Source organism: Equus quagga, unplaced genomic scaffold (genome assembly GCF_021613505.1).
Source record: "Equus quagga isolate Etosha38 unplaced genomic scaffold, UCLA_HA_Equagga_1.0 HiC_scaffold_3091_RagTag, whole genome shotgun sequence".
Taxonomy (NCBI): domain Eukaryota; kingdom Metazoa; phylum Chordata; class Mammalia; order Perissodactyla; family Equidae; genus Equus; species Equus quagga.
Window position 1 is genome coordinate 9,194 of NW_025793524.1, and position 19,325 is coordinate 28,518.

Here is a 19,325-nt window from a genome sequence, read left to right on the forward strand (position 1 = left end):
GTTTTGCATCAAGAAGAGGCAATTCTTTGCTGATAATTGTAATTGCAAGGATTTACAAGGAATGGCTCTTTTTTGTTTTATTTCTGGCTGGGAAATACAACAGGTGTAGCTGGAAAAAGCCAATCATTATGTCAGTGTTGTCAGTGAGTCACTCAACTAAAGAAATGATTGATTGGTCTTAGAAAAATTCTTGAAGTTAAGGGAAAGTTTGTGTATATTGTTAAGAGGCCCTAAAACTTCGCCATAATTGGTTAAGCGCATAGTTTGCGCACTGTAAAAATCAGCAGAAAAGAGCCCCTGTAAATGCTCATTATGTGACTTCTTTCTGCAGGTGTGTCTGGCTTGATAATTAATATTTACTGACAAAAATCAGGTCAAGTAGCTGGGCACAGAGAAGACCATAAGAATTCCAAGTCTGCGTCTGTCACTCGCTGCTTTAGACAAACCATTTGGAGCTCAGTAACTCAACCATGTCCTTGTGTTCCTAGAGTGTCAAGGGATAAAATGTACATGAAAGAGCCATAGGCTAATCAGTGCGACTGTTGAATCTCAGTGTCTTTTACCGAGATACCAAATGAACAGCACGATTGGCCAGTGGGCCTTCGTCTCTCTCTATCTCTGTCTGATTTTCTGTCTCTCATCTGTCTGGCCTCCAGCATCTCTTTCCCTCCTTCCCTTCCTCCCCGTCTCTCTCCCTCTGTCCCTCCTTTTTTCTTCCTTCCCTCCTTCTTTCTCTCTCTCCCTCCCTCCCTCCTTTCCTTTATTCATCTCTTCCCTCCTTCTTCTCTTCCACTCGCTCCAACTTTTTCTTTGGTGTCATCTTTTGCTACATTCACGAATTCTGGAAGACAGGGTGGAAGTATCCTAATTTCCAGATAACTTTCAGACCTCTCACTCCGACCCCCAGGCTTCTTTGTAGGGGAAGCTCTGAAGATAAAAGTTTGTTTGGGAAATTGCTTTCATGGAAGCAGCATGCCAAACCCAACCCTCGAGGCCCTGGTGATGGGGAGCAGGCCTGCACTGTGTGTTAGGCGTGTGCATCATGGTGACACCGGGGGGCCAGCTGGCAGACGTTGCCCACCTTCCCTCCTTGTCAGAAGGACGTCAGTGGGTACAGGCTGGGCGGTCTGGGGGCTGGAGATTGTGTCTCCATCAAAATATTTGACAACGAGAGGCAGTGTTCTTGGCTCCAGCTTTAGAAAGTTAGTCCCTGGCCTTGCACTGGCTCTAGGTGACCTGGGATTCCTGTCAGTCCCTAAAGCACAGGGACTGCCCCGTCCTCGTCTGCAAAGGGGCTCAAGGCAGCGGTGCCTGTGTTGAGGGACCTTGAGGTTTCACTGTGATGCTCTGTGCGTGCACATGCACAGACGCGCACACACACGCACGTGTGCCTGAATGTGCCGTGTGGAGGGGGGAATCAGCCCTGTGCAAAGCGCTTCCTGGGTTCCTGGTACTCAGCCCAACGCGGGCCCACAGTCTCTTGTCTAGATCTGCTAACAACCCAGAGTTAGGTATCATTATTTCCACATTGCAGATGAGGAAACTGAGGCTCAGAAGGTTACATGCCTTGTCCAAGGTCAGCAGCTGGTGAGCAGCTGGGCCAGGACTTGAAGCTGGAGGTCGGCTGGCATTTAGGAGCAGTTACGGCCTTTAACCCTTGCTGTTCCTTGCAGAGAGCCGAGGGGATGAACTGTGGCGTTTAGCTCAGCACTGGAGCCCGGGGAGCTTCGTGCTGGGAGAACCGCGGCAGCAGGCACGCTTCTCAGCTCTGGTCTCTGCACAGACTCTTCAGAAAAGTCAGTGCGCCCAGGCCTGTGCGGGGCAGGCGGGGCGGTGGAACTCCTGCTGCTCCTAGCTGTGTCTTCGGCTCTGCCCCTATCAGCTCTGGGGCCTCTGCAAGCCTCAGTTTACTCGTTTGTAAAATGGGCTGGTGTTTCAACCTCATAGGATCGTGTAGAAATGAGGTCACCCAGGCAGCGTCTGGCACATAGTGGGTGCCCACCAACAGGCCATTGTTCCTCTTCTAGGCACTTTCCCGATGTCTTATCCTAACACAACTTCCTAAATGCAAACTGGTATCTTGGATTAGACCCTGGAACAGAAAAAGGAAAAACTGATGAAATCAAATAAAGTCTGAGGTTTAGTTCATGGGAATGTACCTGTGTTGGTTTGGTAGTCGTGACAAATGCACCATGGTAATGTGAGATGTTAACATTCCGGGAAATTGGGGAGGGGTATTCGGGGACTCTCTGAGGATTAGTACTCATTCTGCAACTTACAACTATAAAGTTATTCCAAAACAGTTTCTAACTTGACTTCCCTCGGTCCAGTTTCTTCAAGGCCAATGTTTTGCAAGATGAGAAAGTAATAATTGCTTACAAACGAATTCCTAGCATATTGGTCATCCTCAACATTACGCTTCCCACAGTTTATCAGGGGTTTTGGCCATGACTAGTGCCTTAAAATAAAGGAGAAAATCTAATGGAGAGACTCGGGCAGTGTGAGAACGTCTTTACTGGGGTGACATTTGGATTGAGGGCGCGCCTCTGATTCCCTTAAGTGACGGGTCCACACAGACGTCTGATCTCTCCTTGAACTGCTCGTTATTGCGCAAACTCCTCCCACGTTACGTAAGTCAGTTGCTAGGTGCCGAATGGCAGGCAGGAGGAGAAAGGCGATGGAGGAGCCTTGGGCTGAGGCCCGGCGGGCAGCCTGGCATCCTGTCCCGCAGCACCGCCCGCCCCTCTTCTGCAGCCGCGCGTCTCTCCACATCCTGCCGCACACACACACCTGGGATCATTCCCCCCGTGTCCCATGCTGCTCTCCACCCTGGGGTTTTATTGGTTCTGCCTGTTTCCCGGGACACCTTGCAGCTCACTATCTTGCAGCACAAAGCAACCTCTGGCACTCCAAACCTCGCCTCTGGCCGTGGGAACTGCATGCACTGTGCCCTCCGCCTGGAGCGCAGTCTTCCCCTCCCCTGCCTTCACCAGGCTAAATCTAGCTGCTATTTTTATCTCTTTTATGCTTTTTGGTGAGGAAGATTGGCTCTGAGTTAACATCCGTTGCCAATCTTCCTCTTTTTTTCTCTCCCCAAAGCCCCAGTACACAGATGTATATCGTAGTTATAGGTCATTCTAGTTCTTCTGTGTGGGATGCTGCCACAGCACAGCTTGATAAGCAGTTAATAGGTCAGCACCCAGGATCCAAACTGGTAAATCCCAGGCCACCAAAGTGGAGACCGCGAGCTTAACCTCTGGGCCACAGGCCAGCCCGCCAGCTGCTATTTTTAAAAACCAGGGACACTGACCCAACCAGGAAACTGTCCCTGACATATATTCTCAACACACAGACAGACACACACAAAAAGTGTGTCATTCCATGGTTCCACTCAGTCTCCCATAGCACCTTCACTCCTGCACCAAATTGCCTGTGGATTTTTCTAGCGATCCTGCTATGCTGGGGGTCCCTGGAGGGCAGGGACCATGACTTGCTCACTTAGTACCCAGCACAACACCTTACATAGCTAAGAGCCTAACAGGGGGCCTGTCTCACACTGAATTTAATGAAGCAGCCTGAACGCCCCAGTGCCCAGCTTCCAGGGCAGGAGAGAGGGTGTGACGATGTTTCCGTCTATGAGGGACCACGTTTGGGACGGTGGTCCCATAAGATTAGCACCATAGAGCCTAGGTGTGCAGTAGGCTATACCGCCCAGGTGTGTGTACGTGAACACTCAGTGGTGTTCACACCCAGACAAAATCTCCTAACCTGACATTTCTCTGGACGTATCCCTGCCGTTAGGTGACGTGCGGCAGTATATAGTTTATGGGGAGGTAAACACATTATCAGGAACAATGTCAACCACACCCTCTCCATCACTGCATGTCATTACTCCAGAATGGTTTGCTTTTTTGACAAGTTGAAACGAAATCTCTTTCTTTTAACTCGAATTTGGGAGCCCGCGTGGTGGAGCTGCGTCCCACAGCTGCTGTGGGGTCAGCGCACCTGACCTCAGATGTGAGCCTCACTATTTAGTGGCTGTGTGACCTTTGACAAGTTGTCCCACCCCTCTAATCTTTGGGTTTCTCGTCCATAAAATAGATGTGAGTCATAATTCTACCATAAAGCATTTTATGAAGATTGAATAAGACAGGACCGGTCAAGCACTTGGCTCAAAGCCTGGAAAGTGGTAATTAATCAAAAATACCGGTTCCTCCCCCCCCACCTTCTCCTCTCTCCCTCCTCTTCTCGCTCTCTGCTTTCTCTACCACTAGCTTCCTGCTCTTTCTTTATCTTCTGGTTCCCTTTCCCCTTGGTCTTTTCCTTGAGCCTACAAGCAACATTCCTCCCCACCCTGAAAGAATCTGCCTCCTACACCACCCCCAACGCCACCTCCCACCTTCAGCTTCAAACCACGCTGTCACTGCACGGTTAGCGGAGGAAAGGTAGGAGCTGGAGAGAAATGCAGAGAAAAGGTCCAGCACCCGCCCTCCTGTCACGCGAGACTGCCGCTGTTCAACTCTGTGTTTCTTTCACGTTATATGTACGTGAGTGGTGTCACTAAATATACAGTTTTCCTCTGATTTATCTTGATATTCTGAACATTTTAGCACGCCATTCACAATTTTTGGACATTGAAGTTGTTTCAGGTTTTCTTCTTTTTTTAAAAAAAAATTTCACTTTATTGAGATATAATCAGCAAAATCGTAAGCTATTTAAAGCGTACCTCATGGTGATTTGAGATACGTACACACTGTGCTGTAAGTACACATCCCAGTAATTAACACATGCAGCACCTCACATATTTATCTGTTTTTAATGCGAACGTTTAAGTTCTGCTCTCTTAGCACATTTCAGTTGTCCAGTACAATGTTGTCGAGCACAGTCACCGTGTTTTGCGCTAGATCCCGAGAGCTTATTCACCTCATTGCTGGAAGTTGGTGTCCTTAGACCAACTTCTCCCCAGCTCCTCCACCCGTTTCAGGTTCTTTCTATATGGAGGTTACCGTGAAGACCATCCCTGCCCGTGCATCTTTGCTCACATTCTAGAAATTATTTCCTTTCGCTAGATTCCTAGAAGTGGAATTACTGAGTCAAAGAGTTGATCATTTTTAAGGCTTTTAAAATACATTGATAAATGATTTTCCAGAAACACGCCAGTTCTTTCCATTCTCAGTAAAAAACAAGAGTGGCAATTTTCTACACCTTCTCCAGTTCCGAATATTATTGTTCAAAAATCTTGGCTGAATTGCTGGATGAAAGATGGCACCCAGTTATTTTAATTTGCGTTTCTTTGCTTATAGTGAGAGTGAACATCTTAAGCCACTTATATTCCTTTTCCTTGAATTGTCTGTTTGTATCCTTTGTCCCATTTGTTTGAAAGGTTAGTGTCTTCCTTGTTGACTTATGTAAACTCTCTCTGTAATTTGGATATTAGTACTTTGCTCATTATATTGATGACAAGTATTTTCCCAGTTTGTTGTTTGCCTTTTAATTTGGATTTTGAATTTTTCCACATAAATATTTTATATTTTCACGAAATTAAATTTATTGCTGTTTTCCTTAGTGGATTTTAATTCTAGAAACTTCTTATAGAAACTGGATAAACATTTAACTAGTTTTTTTTTATTTCTGTGTGTTTAAAAAAGATATCTAATTCTTTGTTTCTGAAAATTATTTTGCTTTCTGGTGTGATGTAAATATCTAAAAATTTGTTTCTATATTTTAATTTTTGTAGCTTTATTTGTAATATTTTGAGGCTAATACTAACTTTTTGAATGGTGACTACTGTAAAATCTTTTTTTTTTTTTTTTGCTGTGAGGAAGATTGGTCCTGAGCTAACATCTGTTGCCAGTCTTCCTCTTTTTGCTTGAGGAAGATTGTCGCTGAGCTAACATCCGTGCCCATCTTCCTCTATTTTGGATGTGGGATGTTGCCACAGCCTGGCTTGATGAGCGTTGATAGGTCTGTGCCTGGGATCTGAATCTGCAAACCTGGGGCCACTGAACTGGACTGTGCTGAAATTAACCATTATGCCACTGGGCCAGCCCCTAAAATCACTTTTTAAAGAAGCAACCAATCAAAGAAAAGCTTTGCAATGGGAATTATATTAAAGCTGTGAATTTGTTTAGGGCGACTGACATTTCCATATTCAGTCCTTCCGTCCAGACACCTAGTTCATCTCCTCAACTGCCAGGAGGCGGCCAGGAAGCTTTGTATAGAGTTGGTATTTTTATTCCTGTTAGAATATTTTGAAGGAGAGCTTCATCCACAGTGTCTCTGCTTCCTCAGAGCCTGTGTTAACCCACATCTTCCCGTCTGCCGGCTCCCGTCTGGTGTGATGCCAGGACCTCACATGGGGTCCCCCGCTGGACTCCTGGACGCCCCTCACTGGAGCCCTTCATCCCCTGTCCTCTACCTGCTGACTAGGATGACTCACCCCCTAGAGTGAATTTCCCCAGGACAGTGGGGGGCGTCACGTGATCTCACTGTCCCCTGCCGGGTGGAGTCGGGCACCCAGTAGGTGCTCAGGAACGGGCGGAAGGAGCTGTTCCTTCCCGCTCTCTCGGAACTGCTGTTACTTTTCCTGTACACGGGCTGCGGGACAGCAGTTTTCACACTTTAGTTTGTATCAGAATCGTCTGGAGCACTTGTGAAAACACACATTGTCGGCACCACCTCCTGAGTTCCTGACTTGTGTCCGAGGAAGGCCTAAAAATAGGCCTTTTCCACAAGTTCCCAGGTGTGGGCTGGCGCTGCTGGGCATGGAACCCGCTTTGAGAACCGTTGCTCTAAAGGAGCTCCTTTCTTATGTGGCTGGGACAGGCTGTTGGCCGCTTACTCAAAATGTCGTTTAAAATGAGGAACCATAAAGTATGCTACATACGCGTTGTTTTAACTTAAAATGTCAGCGTGCTGTGACTCACCGACGTGTGGCCGGCGGCTCTGTCTCAGGGGGGTCTTCGGCAGGTCTGCAACGTCTTTCTCGCACAAACCACACGATTTTGCGTATCTCTAATTTCTAATTTCAGTTTCTCTAAAGTGGAGCATGAAGTGAAAGACGCTTGCAAAGAAGTGTGAGCGCAGAAGTTCCCCTATTTGTTTGACGTCTTTCTTCTACTTTTTGCTGTCTCACTCACCTGATTTCTTTTTAACATCTTGATTTTATTTCCAAAGCATTAGGCCTTACTTTCATAGAAAAGTGTCTTTCTTCTTGTACCCATATTTCATCAATTTAATATTTTATTTAATTTAAAGCCAAGTACAACTGGCGTAAACAGGTTTGGGACTCATATCTGCCTCCAGTTGATCACACAGCTTAGTTGGTTGGAGAAGTTGCTGAGCACGTTAGAAATTAGCCTACGAGCCCCAGGATTCAGGGGTTTACAGAGAGGATGGAGAGCCCTGGTCCATCTGGCTAGGGGGATACGTAAAGGTCAGTCAAGAGAACTTCCTGTCTGCTGCCACCTCTGGGATGCCTCTCATCCAGTGTAGGCAGACATTGCTAATAAAAATGCAATACAGGGGCCAGCCCGGTGGCAGAGTGCTTAAGTTCACATGCTCTGTTTTGGTGGCCTGGGATTCACAGGTTCGGATCCCGGGCATGGACCTACATACCGCTCATCAAGCCATGCTGTGGCAGTGTCCCACAAACAAAATAGAGGAAGGTTGCCGTAGATATTAGCTCTGTGATAATCTTCCTCAAGCAAAAAGAGAAAGATTGGCAACAGATGTTAGCTCAGAGCCAATCTTCCTCATCAAAAAATAAAAATAAAAAATAATAATAAAATAAAATTTAAAAAATACTTGAAAAAATGCAATACACTCAATTAAATTTGAATTTCAGATAAAAATATTGTTTTCTTAAGTATATCGCACATAATATTTGCAATATATTTATAGTGAAGAAGTAGTCATTCATCTGAAATTCAAATTTAACTGTGTGTTCTGAATTTTATCTGGCAACCATACTTTCAACCCATTTTTCCTGACACGTCTCTACCTTCTTCCAAGCCTAGATGAAACCTCCTCTCCCCTCTGGGCCCCTCCTGCCCACAAGTGCTCGCTCCGAGAGTCCTCCTCTCCCTTTTCTCTGGCTCCTCAGAGGTGGGTGACCAAGTCCAGCTGCTGAGTGGCTCTGAGCTCTGGAGGACTGAGCCTTCCCCCTGTGGCGGGTCCCTTCTTCTGCCGGACTCTGAGTGCAGCGCCTGCCGTGTGGTCAGAGATGGGTTCATATTCGCTGCAAGAGTTACTTAATGAGGGACAGGCCCAGCGAACGCTCCAAGGTGCAGTGTGAGGAGCCCCTCCTTTGTTCAAATCAGCAGGGGGTCAGATTCCTGCTTGTTTTCAGAGGAGCTCTCATTTGGCTTCTTTTTCTTTGTATTTTCAGCAACAGTGAGAAACACCATGGAAACCACTTCTAGGGAGACACAGACGCCAACTGGTAACTAAACTCTGGGACTGGGAGGTTGTGGGACCCAAGGCCACCCCCAAGGACTCAGGAGGGGCTGCTGCAGAGAAACCTGCTGGGTTTTAGATGTAGGACAGGAAGGACCTCCTCTGACGGGGTCCACCTGGGCCCTCAGCCCCTTCCTTATGAAGGTCCATGCTGACCAGAAGACAGGTCCGGGGCCTCCATGCCAGCCTCTGCCCAGCCACATGTCTTTCCTAAGATCTCTGCCCCCGAGGCTGCCCCACTGACTCAACGGTGAGTGCTCATCAGAATCAGCTAGGGCATTTGTTTGAATGCAAGTCCTTGGAATTCTCCTCATCCCCCTCCAGAGACGCTGATTGGGAGGGCTGAGGTGGGGCTCAGGAATCTGCATTTTCACATAACTGAGAATAAGGACGCTCTGTAGACCACACATTGACCACCCGAGCTGCCTGGCCCCGGACTGAATGCAGGTTTCATGTTTGTGATGTAACTATGGAAGCACGACTTTGCCAAGAGTTTCCAAAGGAAGTGACAGAAGATATGTGCATATATTTTAAGAGCTACTTGCTGTTACTTATTTTTTCTTAATGCCTATATTTGCCTCAATGTCAACTGAATTTAGGTTTTTCACATTTTCCCAAATGGTTCTTGGTTACGTTGTAGCTCAGACTTGTCGATAGAAAGGCTTTTCCACAAGTACATTGCTAACCTTGACATGCCTTTCACAATGGCCTTGATCTCCTTGTCACCTCATTTGGCAGAACCAGTCCTCCCAGGACGCTTCTAAGCAGGAGAGACCACAGCATGGGCTCGCTCTGTGCTGTTTCAGGGGATCACGTTCCCTGCCTTCAGGGACTTAGGGTCTAAGGGAAAGACAGACACTAATCAGCTGATCACTCAGTTACAATCAGAGCTGTGATCAGTGCTGGAACCGTTGATCAGCCATCAGAGAGAGCAGTCCCGAGAACGTCACAGGTGAACTGAGGTCCAGAGCCGGTGTGGGAGTGAGCCAGACAGAGCAGGAAGGAAGAGTGTTTCTCTGGGAGTCACTGTCACTGCTGGAGTCTTAGTGAAGGCCACCAGGTGACTTCCCATTGAAAACTGAATTTGGCGAGTTTATGGAAAGTAGATTAGCGTGGACCACCTGCCTTGCAAGAACTACAAGGAGTGGCTGGTAGTAGGCAGCGGCTGTGACAAAAGGCAGCACAGGATGATAGGTAACAGCATGGACAGTAGAGTTGGGATCTGGGTGTCCTTGGGCTACTGTTATAGCATCTGTGCCTCAATGTCCTCACGTGTAAGTGAGGATGGGGTTGGGGGAAGGATTAAATGAGACCGTGCATATAAATCGCAAGACATGGAATTCTCTTCACCAGCCACGAAGATGCAATAATTCTTCAGTAGACATTTGCTTCAGTTCCAGAGCACTTTCCAGAGCGCTGTTGGAGCCACGACGCAATCCCCTTAGGCTTCTCTTCCAGAGTGACGGGAGTGGCCCATCTGTTAGATGTGGCCTAGTTTGATGATAATCTCCCTATTTTTATGCTCAAGCCCCTCAGTTTTTCCCCCATTACAGCCGTAACGTGCACCATGTCCAAATGTGCAAAATAGGTGCTTTGGGCGATTTGGGGCAATGGCTGAGTCCAGATGGAAAGGTGCCAGCTCCCCTGGAAAGGGACTAGGTCTTTGTGGAGTATCTCGAGAGATTTCTTGTGGCTTTTGCTAGTTGGTCCCTCTGACAGCTTGACTCTCTTGGACACTGATCCCCGGTGCTAGAGAGCATTCTGTTTCCATTTTCTGGAAAACAAACAAGTGGAAGCTTCTTTCTCCAGGTGATTTACCCCCATGCCTCAAATGGCAGCCAGCATCATCTACAAGTATATGGTTGAATATTGGAAGAGTCAAGTGGGTCTCAGTAAATGTGTGCAAAAGAGTTTATTCCAAATGCATGGGCATAGCACAATGGGAGACAACTTCAAGGTTCTGTTTGGATATGCTGTGGATGAATATTGTCAAGACCTGGGAGCTCAGAGCTTCTGAATCCGATGCAGATTCTGACACTGACTGTCATATGAGTAAGCAAGACGCCTGGAGCATGTTAGTGGGAGTTGCATGGTGTCCTGTGTACTGTGTTTGAATAGCAGAGTTTTGAATGGAGGACTCTCTCAGGCCTGTCTGTCAGCTTGTTCTTGAATGTGGGAGCAGGGATGGTGTGTCAGAAATGAAGTGGGAGTGTTCTGGTGCCAATGTTTCTAGTTTTGTGGCCTCTGAAGAAAGAATATTCTGGCTGCCTGTTTCCGTTATGAATTGCTTCTTCATGTTCAGGGTGTGTAGCCACCTGGCCTCAATGGCCCTCTTATGGCCATGAACAGCATGCAGCAGGGCAGCTGGAACATGTGGACCCCATGTTCAAGGTGTAGAGACAGGGGCTGGAGTTCTCTGACAGCCTGTACCCTCGCCTGCCTGTTGTTCTGTGAGAGAAATTCAGGTCTCTGACCGCTGACTGCTGCTTCTGGCTGGTCTCGCATTTCAACAGTAGTTGAGAAGTTTGTCAGATGCCTTAGCCCTCCCTGTGTGAGGAAGCAAGAAAAATATGATTATGAAAGCCACCTTACTAGAAATTCTGGTAAGAATTTAAACATAGCAGATCTCTTTGTATTAAGGAGATTGTGGTACATGAGCATCATAAAAGATGAAAGTGAACCATCGCATGTCCTTCTGACAAAATGAGATGGTCCAAGTTCGTGCAGCCAAATATCGTGGATGAGATCCTTTGCATGGAGGTGGGCGAGAGCACTACGTTTTATTTCTGCACTTAGAATTATATTACTGACTCCTTGATTCTTGGATCTAAGGAAATTCATCTAAGATATTGTTATCTGAAGCCTCGTAGTGTGAGATTTCAGGTGTACGATCAATTTCACCATTATCGTCAGCATCCAGGGTGCCACTCTCTGTTGCTTTGCATTCCTCTTCTGCTTCACTAATTATCGTGAAACATCATCCTTCATCAATTTTCTTCTCTCTGCCATTGTGAACAGACAATGAAAAATTCTGAATTCCTAAAAGCATTCATGAAAGCTAAAATAATGACAATTTCTCCAGCCTTTAAAAAAATACCTTCTTGAAAGATAATGCAACATTTTGGGCACTGAAGAATGATGATTTATTTCACCATTTCATCTTCCTTCTATGCAACGCCGCTGTTCTTCCATATTCTTATCATATGTCTTTTTTATAATAGTAATTGATGAGTTAATAACAGATGAGCTATTTCCTTGAATGGTGAAGTAGAAGCATGTTTCAAGATACATGAAAATGAGATCACTGAGAACCCATAATGCATCTTGGATTTACACAAGGATCCAATGAATCCATATAGTGACTGTATGATAGAATGAGTTTTACTCCAGTTTTTAATGAATAAATATGCTTTTTGAACTTGGAAGACCTTTAAAAACATATAAAAGTCATGAAATATTAATCTTCACAAATACAGTTAGACCTTCTCAAAAAAAGAAGCTCAAAAACTAAAATTGAGCCCAATAGAACTGATGGTACACTGAGGGTTAACCTGAAGTGACGGGGGCGTGGAGAGCTTTAGTGTGGCCTCAGTGATTGTAAAGATTCAGAGTTCTCTCAATTTGGGGTTTCTTGAAGATAGAGTGAAAATTTCTCAGGGTATGCATGGGAAGGAACAGGATATCTGACACCCAAATATTTACTTATTTAGGGGTCTCGGAGTGTCTGTTCCCGTGCTGACTCTACTCAAATTTCAGACTCGAGGGTGATTCAGCAGCCCCCCGAAATCCCTGACCCCCATTTAAACTGCCTCTCTTGTCCAGCCTTTCTTTCTGAGCATAGATTGCATCCTATGACTATAAACTGCAGCGTTAGGGGCCTGGGAAAGAAATGTGTACATTATTACATCTAAAATTATCGAGCACCCCGTATCCAACCCACTTGTTTTAATCTGCTATTTGCAAAACCCCAAACCCTTGGCAAGAATACTGGAGACACACAAACCCAAGATCGAACCCCAGCGCCCCCTGGTGTGATCGTGAGGTGAAGCTCTAGTCAGTATCAGTAGGAGATCATTTACCAACAGTAAATGATGAGTTCAGTTTCTTTCTAGTTCAAACCCCCAGACTACTGCATATGGTAAGACCTTTCTCCTTCCTTGTCTTCCTGGGGTTTTGCTCATTGGTTGGTTCTGCCAGTTCTGCTGCTGCTGCTGTTGGCTAGTTGAGGCTGAGTGTAGTCTTGGCCACAGAGCAATTGGCTGCCCTAGAGAAAGCAGGGATGGAGAGGGAGGGGTCAAGTGGTGCCAAGATCCTAGGCACGTCCCAGACGAACACTCAGCCAGTCCCATCTTTCATTCCCCTTCCTTCTTCTCTCACCTCACACTCATCCATCCATCCATCCATCCATCCATCCATCCATCCATTCATCCCTTGCATGACATTGGCTTCAGTTAGCAGAGTCAGTGCCTCTTCTCACCGTGAATGACAGTTTTCTTGAAGATAGCTGAATCCTCCCAGGGCTTTCTGTGTACCCTGCACAAAAGTATTTTCATATATCAAATGAGTTAATGTATTAAAAAAGCACTTAAAACACTGCCTGGCACATAAGGCTCAACTAACGCACAAAGTGAGTGCTGTTATCATGAAATCTGATCAACAGTACTTTGGTGTGAGGAGTTTTATGACCCCATTTTGCAGATGGGGAAACTGGGACACAGTCAGGTAAGTTGTCAATAGTTCTACCTCTAAGGTCACATGGTGGGTAAGTGTCCGGGCAGAGATTCAAACCCAGAACAGGTGCCTTCGTCCGTGATTCTTACTAAATGTATCCATCTCTCCTCCTTCTCCACTGTGAGGGTGTGTGACATTTGCTCCAAATTTAACATGTCAGGGTCCTTTATGGGCTCACTTCGGACAGCTGATCGTGCCAGCGAGTTCTTGACTCGATGTGTTGAGGCCATTCCTAAAGTGTGAAATCTGCAGAACTGCAGGCTCAGCTCCCCTCCCCTCTTTGGCCAACCGTGAGGCACCAGGACTGCTTGGGAGCAATGACTACACGGTGGGTCCCAGAGAGCATCCACCATGCTGTGGTCAGACCAGGAGAGCCTCCGCCTTATTGGCAGGGCCGACCGCAAGGTCCACACCTGCTTTTCTCTGGGGCTTCCTTCTAGGGCCACGCGGCTTTGGTGGGGGCAGTTGGACAGTGGAGTGCCCTCACCCCTTGATGTGTGCATGCCTTGGGGTCCTGCCAGTAGCCAGCTCGGAGGACAGGATTTGAGGCTCGACTGTGACTTGGGGAGGGCAGGAAGAGCAGCGGAGAAGTGGGGCGGGGCGTAGGGCAGGGCAGGTGGCCGCAGCACGGAATGCTTGTGGGCCAGTGAGGGCCCTGGGGCTGGAGCTTGATGCCCAGCAGAGACTCAGGGACGCCTCGATCAGTCTCCGAATCCTTGTCCCTGGGCTGCAGCAAAGGGGCTTTCCTCTAGAGCTGCTGGGACTCCCCCTTGCTGTTCGCATGGGATGTCAATCCCACGGCTGTGGTCACCTGTCCCGGGCACGGCAATGGGCTTTCCTCTTCTGGGAAGGAGGCCCTCGGGCACAGCCAGGCAGGCCTTGGGGGTGGGACAGAGGGTGGAGCTCCCGGAGGCCCTGAGAGCTGCGTGGCAGTGGCTGGCGGCGTCCACACATGGGGCACGTGAGAAGCTACAGCTCAGCGTGTCCCCACTGAGTCTCTTCAAGCTTGGAGTCTGGGAGGAGGTAGGCCCCGTGCGCTTTGGGTCTGGCTTTCCTTCTCTTTCTCACAGCTGCTCAGCCCCAGACCACAGCCCTGCCAAGTAAGTACCCAGCAGCTTCATGAGGATGTCCTTGTTGTCCTTGGCCACCTGTCCCTTTTCCCCTCACGATGGGTGAACCACTGTTCATGGCAGAACCTATGGGTCATGTGGCTTTTCCCCTCTGTCACCGAGACACCCGGCACCTGCTTCCTAACTCATCATGGGACTCCCAAGACGTTCGTCTTCCCATCAGGCAATCCGAGCTTTCCTCCAACACACTGATAGCGTCCCAAGCAACTCAGGGAACCGGCCACGTGTGCTGGGACCTTTGCACCAGTGCCGCCCAGGCTGAGGGGGCTGTTGGGGGAGGAGGGACGTTGATCACCACTGACCATCTGTCGGTGGGCTGTCGGAGCAGGCCGCATTCCCTCCAACCCTCACTCCTTGCAGCACCCTCAGATCCAGCAGGGTCCCATCCGCATCCCAAAGGGGCAGGGACGGTACCCAGGGGAGGGAAGGGGCTGTCATGGTGGGACTCCGGGTACCAGGTTACCCGATGGGCGCAAGGTCCACCCTCTGCAGCCCTTGAATTTTCTGTGCAAGCTGCCGAGTCTGGGCATGCCCTAGGGAGCACCAGCGAGTCCATGGCACAGAGGAGGGCGGCCGCAAAGGTCTTCCCATGGCAAAGAGGACATGCCAGGCTTAGAGAGGTGGCGGGAGCAGGCTGATGTGCAGCGGGGCCTTGGTGACAAGGGGGGGTCGCTGACCTGGAGGTTGGTGCAGCACACACGGGTAGGAAGTGGCGGGGTCCACATGTGGGGTCATTGTCATGAGGCCTCCCAAAGCATTTTTCAAGTCCTTCTTTCCAGAACGTCTAACTCTGCCTTCCCATTGTTGCACTCCCAGGCCCCTGGGACAGGACAATCGGAGATGTGATATTACCAGCAGGTCAGTCTTCCTGTCCACACGCCCTGGGGCTCCCTCTCTGCTTCGGGGTCCACTTGGGTGGGAGAGTGTTGGGAGGAGGCTCATGGTGTGCCCTTGCTTATCGTTGGCCCTGTGGGTGGGGCGCAGCTGAGGGAGGGGTCTCTGAAGCCCAGGGCCTCGGTCTGGTCTTAAGGGGCCAACCAGCTGTCTCGAGCGGATTCCTGGTCCCAATGCTCTGCAAAGGGTCCCCTCTGAGGTCTCAGTGGAAGGCCCGGAAGTCCTCGCGAGTCCTGCCGGGACCTGGCTCCTGGCTCTCAGGCGACGGGTGGCCGTCCCGCGCAGAGGGGTGGAGAGTGCCTGGCCTGCATGGGGCTGGTCCAGGGCCCCTCATGTGCTGGAATTTTGCAGAGCCCAGGCAGGACCACATAGGAGCCAACGAACTCCAGACAGGGTGATGGCCTTGGCCTGTCACGGGTCCCCAGGGAGCTCCCCCCCAGGGGTGCCCGGTGTAGCTTGGGGGTTCCATTCCTGCTCACCTCCATTGGGGCTCAAGAGGTGCTTCCCCCTATTTGGGCCTCCTGAGACCCGGGCCGAGCTGTGTGTCTCTGCTCCTTTCCCCGGGAAGAAGATTCCCCTCTGTGTACCTGCTAAGGTGGCTGGTTGTCCGGGGAAAAAAGCCATGAGGATGTCCCCCGGGTCTGGAACGTGCCTTAGGCCCGGGTCCTCAAGCCAGACATGGAGCAGGTGTGCTTGTGCTCCCCCTAGGGACCGAATCAGGTTTGGCCCTGAGGCTGGTGAACGGAGGTGACCGGTGTCAGGGCCGGGTGGAGGTCCTGTACCGAGGCTCGTGGGGCACCGTGTGCGATGACTACTGGGACACCAACAATGCCAACGTGGTGTGCCGGCAGCTGGGCTGTGGCTGGGCCACGTCGGCCCCGGGAAGTGCCAACTTCGGTCAGGGCTCGGGGCCGATTGTCCTGGACGACGTGCGCTGCTCAGGCCAGGAGTCCTACCTGTGGAGCTGCGCCCACAACGGCTGGAACAATCACAACTGTGGTCACCACGAGGATGCTGGTGTTGTCTGCTCAGGTGGGCCTCCGAGATCCCCGGACCCCCTTCTGGCGGGACGTTTGCTGAGAACAGAGGCACTTCCCACTCCAGGGCCCCTCCCCACCCCAGCCTCTCCCAGAGATCCTGTGTGACCGGAGGTTTCCTGGGGGCAGCTGGCCCCTAAAGCACGACCTCTGGGGGAAGGGTGGGCTCAGCTCCCCTCCCCTCTTTGGCCAACCGTGAGGCACAACTGCTTGGGAGCAATGACCACACAGTGTGGCGCGGAGAGCATCCACTGCACCATGGGCAGACCAAGAGAGCCTCTGCATTCTCGGCAGGGCCAACAGCAAGGTCCATACCCACTTTTCTCTGGGGTTTCCTTGTCGGGGCACCAGGCTTTGGTGGGGGCGGTTGGACAGCGGAGCGCCCTGACCCCTTGATGGGTGCATGCCTTGGGGTCCTGCCAGAAGCTGGCTCGGAGGACAGGAGTCGAGGCTCGGCTGTGACTTGGGGAGGGCAGGAAGAGCAGCGGAGAAGTGTGGCGGGGCGTAGGGCAGGGCAGGTGGCCACAGCACGGAATGCCCGCGGGCCATTGGGGCTGGAGCTCGACGAGGAGCAGAGACTCGGGGACACCTCGAGCGGTCTCCGAATCGTTGTCCCTGGGCTGCGGCAAAGGGGCGTTTCCCCAGAGCTGCTGGGACTCCCCCTTGCTGCTCGCGTGGGGCACCTGTCCCGGGCACAGCGAGGGGCTTTCCTCTTGTGGGAAGGAGGCCCTCGGGCACAGCCAGGCAGGCCTTGGGGGTGGGACAGAGGGTGGCGCTCCCAGAGGCCCTGAGAGCTGCATGGCGGTGGCTGCCGGCGTCCACGCAGGGGGTACATGAGAAGCTACAGCTCAGCCTGTCCCCACTGAGTCTTTTCAGGCTTGGAGTCCAGGGGGGCCACCCTGTGCGCTTTGGGTCTGACTTTCCTTCTCTTTCTCACAGCTGCTCAGCCCCCAACCACAGCCCTGCCGAGTAAGTACCCGGCGGCTTCGGTGGGCTGTGCCTGTTCTCCCTGGACACCTGTCACTTTTCTCCTCACTCTGGGTGAACCACTGCCCTTGGGAGAGCCTACAGGTCATATGATTTCCCCCCTCTGTCACTCAGACGCCCAGCACCTGCTTCCTAACTCATCATGGGACTCCCAAGACATTCGTCTTCCCATCAGGCAATCCGAGCTTTCCTCCAACACACTGATAGCGTCCCACTCAACTCAGGGAACCGGATGCGTGTACCGGGGCCTTTGCCCCGTTGCCACCTAGGCTGAGGGGGCTTTTGGGGGAGGAGGGACGTTGATCACCGCTGCCCCTCTGTCGATGGGCTGTCAGAGCAGGCCGCATTCCCTCCAACCCTCGCTCCTTGCAGCACCCTCAGATCCAGCAGGGTCCCATCCACATCCCAAAGGGGCAGGGACGGTACCCAGGGGAGGGAAGGGGCTGAGTCATGGTGGGGTTCCGGGTACCAGGATGCCCAAATGGCTCCATGTCCGCCCTCTGTGGCCCCTGACGTTTCTGTGCAAGCTGCCGAGTCTGGGCATGCCCTCAGGTGCACCAACCAGTCCATGGTGCAGAGGAGGGAGGTGGCAAAGGTCTTCCCATGGCAGAGAGGACATGCCAGGCTAGAGAGGTGGCGGGAGCAGGCTGATGTGCAGCGGGGCCTTCGTGACAAGGGGGGTCACTGACCCGGAGGTTGGTGCAATACACACGAGTAGCAAGTGGCGGGGTCCACATGTGAGGTCATTGTCATGAGGCTGCCCAAAGCTTTATTTGAGTCCTTCTTTCCATGACTTCTAACTCTGCCTTCCCTCTTTTGCACTCCCCGGTCCTTGGCCCACAAGAACCCAAGATGTGGCATCACCAACACGTCAGTCTTTCTGTCCACACCCCCTCAGGCTCCCTCTCTGCTTAGGGGACCATTTTGGGTTGGAGGGTGATGGGAGGAGGCTCAGGGTGTGCCCTTGCTTCTCCTTGCCCTGTGGGTGGGGCGGGACAGAGGGAGGAACCTCTAAAGCACAGGACCTCGGTCTGATCTTGGGGTGCTGGCCACCTGTCTCAGTGGGATCCGATCCAGATGCTCAGCAAATTGTCCCCTCTGGGATCTCAGTGGAAGCCCTGGAATCCTTGCGAGTCCTGCCAGGACCTGGCTCCTGGCTCTCAGGGAAGAGGCAGCTGACCCGGGCAGAGGGGTAGAGAGTGCCTGGCCTGCATGGGGCTGGCCCAGGGCCCCTCATGTGCTGGGACTTTGCAGAGCTCAGGCAGGACCACACAGGGTCCAACAAGCTCCAAACAGGTTCATTCTTGGCTAGCCTCTGGTCCCCACAGAGGTCCACGCTGGGCGTGCCCGGTGTGGCTTGGGGGTTCCATTCCTGCTCGCCTCCATCAGGGCTCAAGGGGGTGTTTCCTCCCATTTGGGCATCCTTAGACCTGAGCGGGGTATTATGTCTCTGCTCCTTTCCCTGCCTGCTTGTCAGGGCACAGCTTTGTAGTTGGATAATGGGCCACATTCACACCTTGAGGGGTGCATTTATTTGGGTTAAATAACGGTGTAATTAATTATCTGCTGGCTCTCGCACCACTGTGGTCTTGGGGAGGGTCCTGGCCTCCCTGCTCAGGTGGTCCTCCTAGACACTGGGCCTCTATTCTAATGTGTGGTTGTCTCCACTTGGGTCGTCTTGCAGGATCTCCTCTCACCCTGAGCTTCCGTGGAAGGTGGCAGCTTCTCTGATCACTTCACTGACAGCCCTTGCTGTCCCTGAACGTTCTGGGTGGGCTGCAGCATCTTCCATAGGTGGCCCCAGAGCAGACAGGGTAATGGACATGAAGGTGTCAGCACAAATTCCCCAACACCTCTTTGTGGAGACTGTCCCCTGAGACGTACGTCTCCTATTCAGGTCTCCTGGCCAACACCCAGGAAGCCTTGCTCAGTGATGGAGGGACAGGCATTTCTCCTTCTTAGCATCCTGGGGGCCTTGTTCACACTCGTCCTGGGCTCGGAGGCTGACTCGTTTCCTTTCCTTCTTGTGGATGCTCTAATCTCTTCCACTATCCCAGGTGAGTCGCAGCCACCCGACCCAGTCAGAGTC

At 50.9% G+C, this 19,325-nt stretch overlaps 1 protein-coding gene across 1 annotated transcript in view; it reads left to right on the top strand.

Annotated features, from left to right (window-relative positions):
- Window positions 1-325: 325 nt before the first annotated feature.
- Window positions 326-19,325, top strand: part of LOC124232179 (deleted in malignant brain tumors 1 protein-like) — a gene marked incomplete at its 3' end in the record, with an annotated part of 19,766 nt that continues 766 nt past the window's right edge. Inside the window, exons 1-4 of the mRNA XM_046649135.1 lie at window positions 326-506; window positions 8,390-8,443; window positions 15,135-15,176; window positions 15,921-16,244. Of these exons, the coding sequence (XP_046505091.1) occupies window positions 8,407-8,443; window positions 15,135-15,176; window positions 15,921-16,244 (403 nt within the window). The remainder of the gene's footprint in view (window positions 507-8,389; window positions 8,444-15,134; window positions 15,177-15,920; window positions 16,245-19,325) is intronic.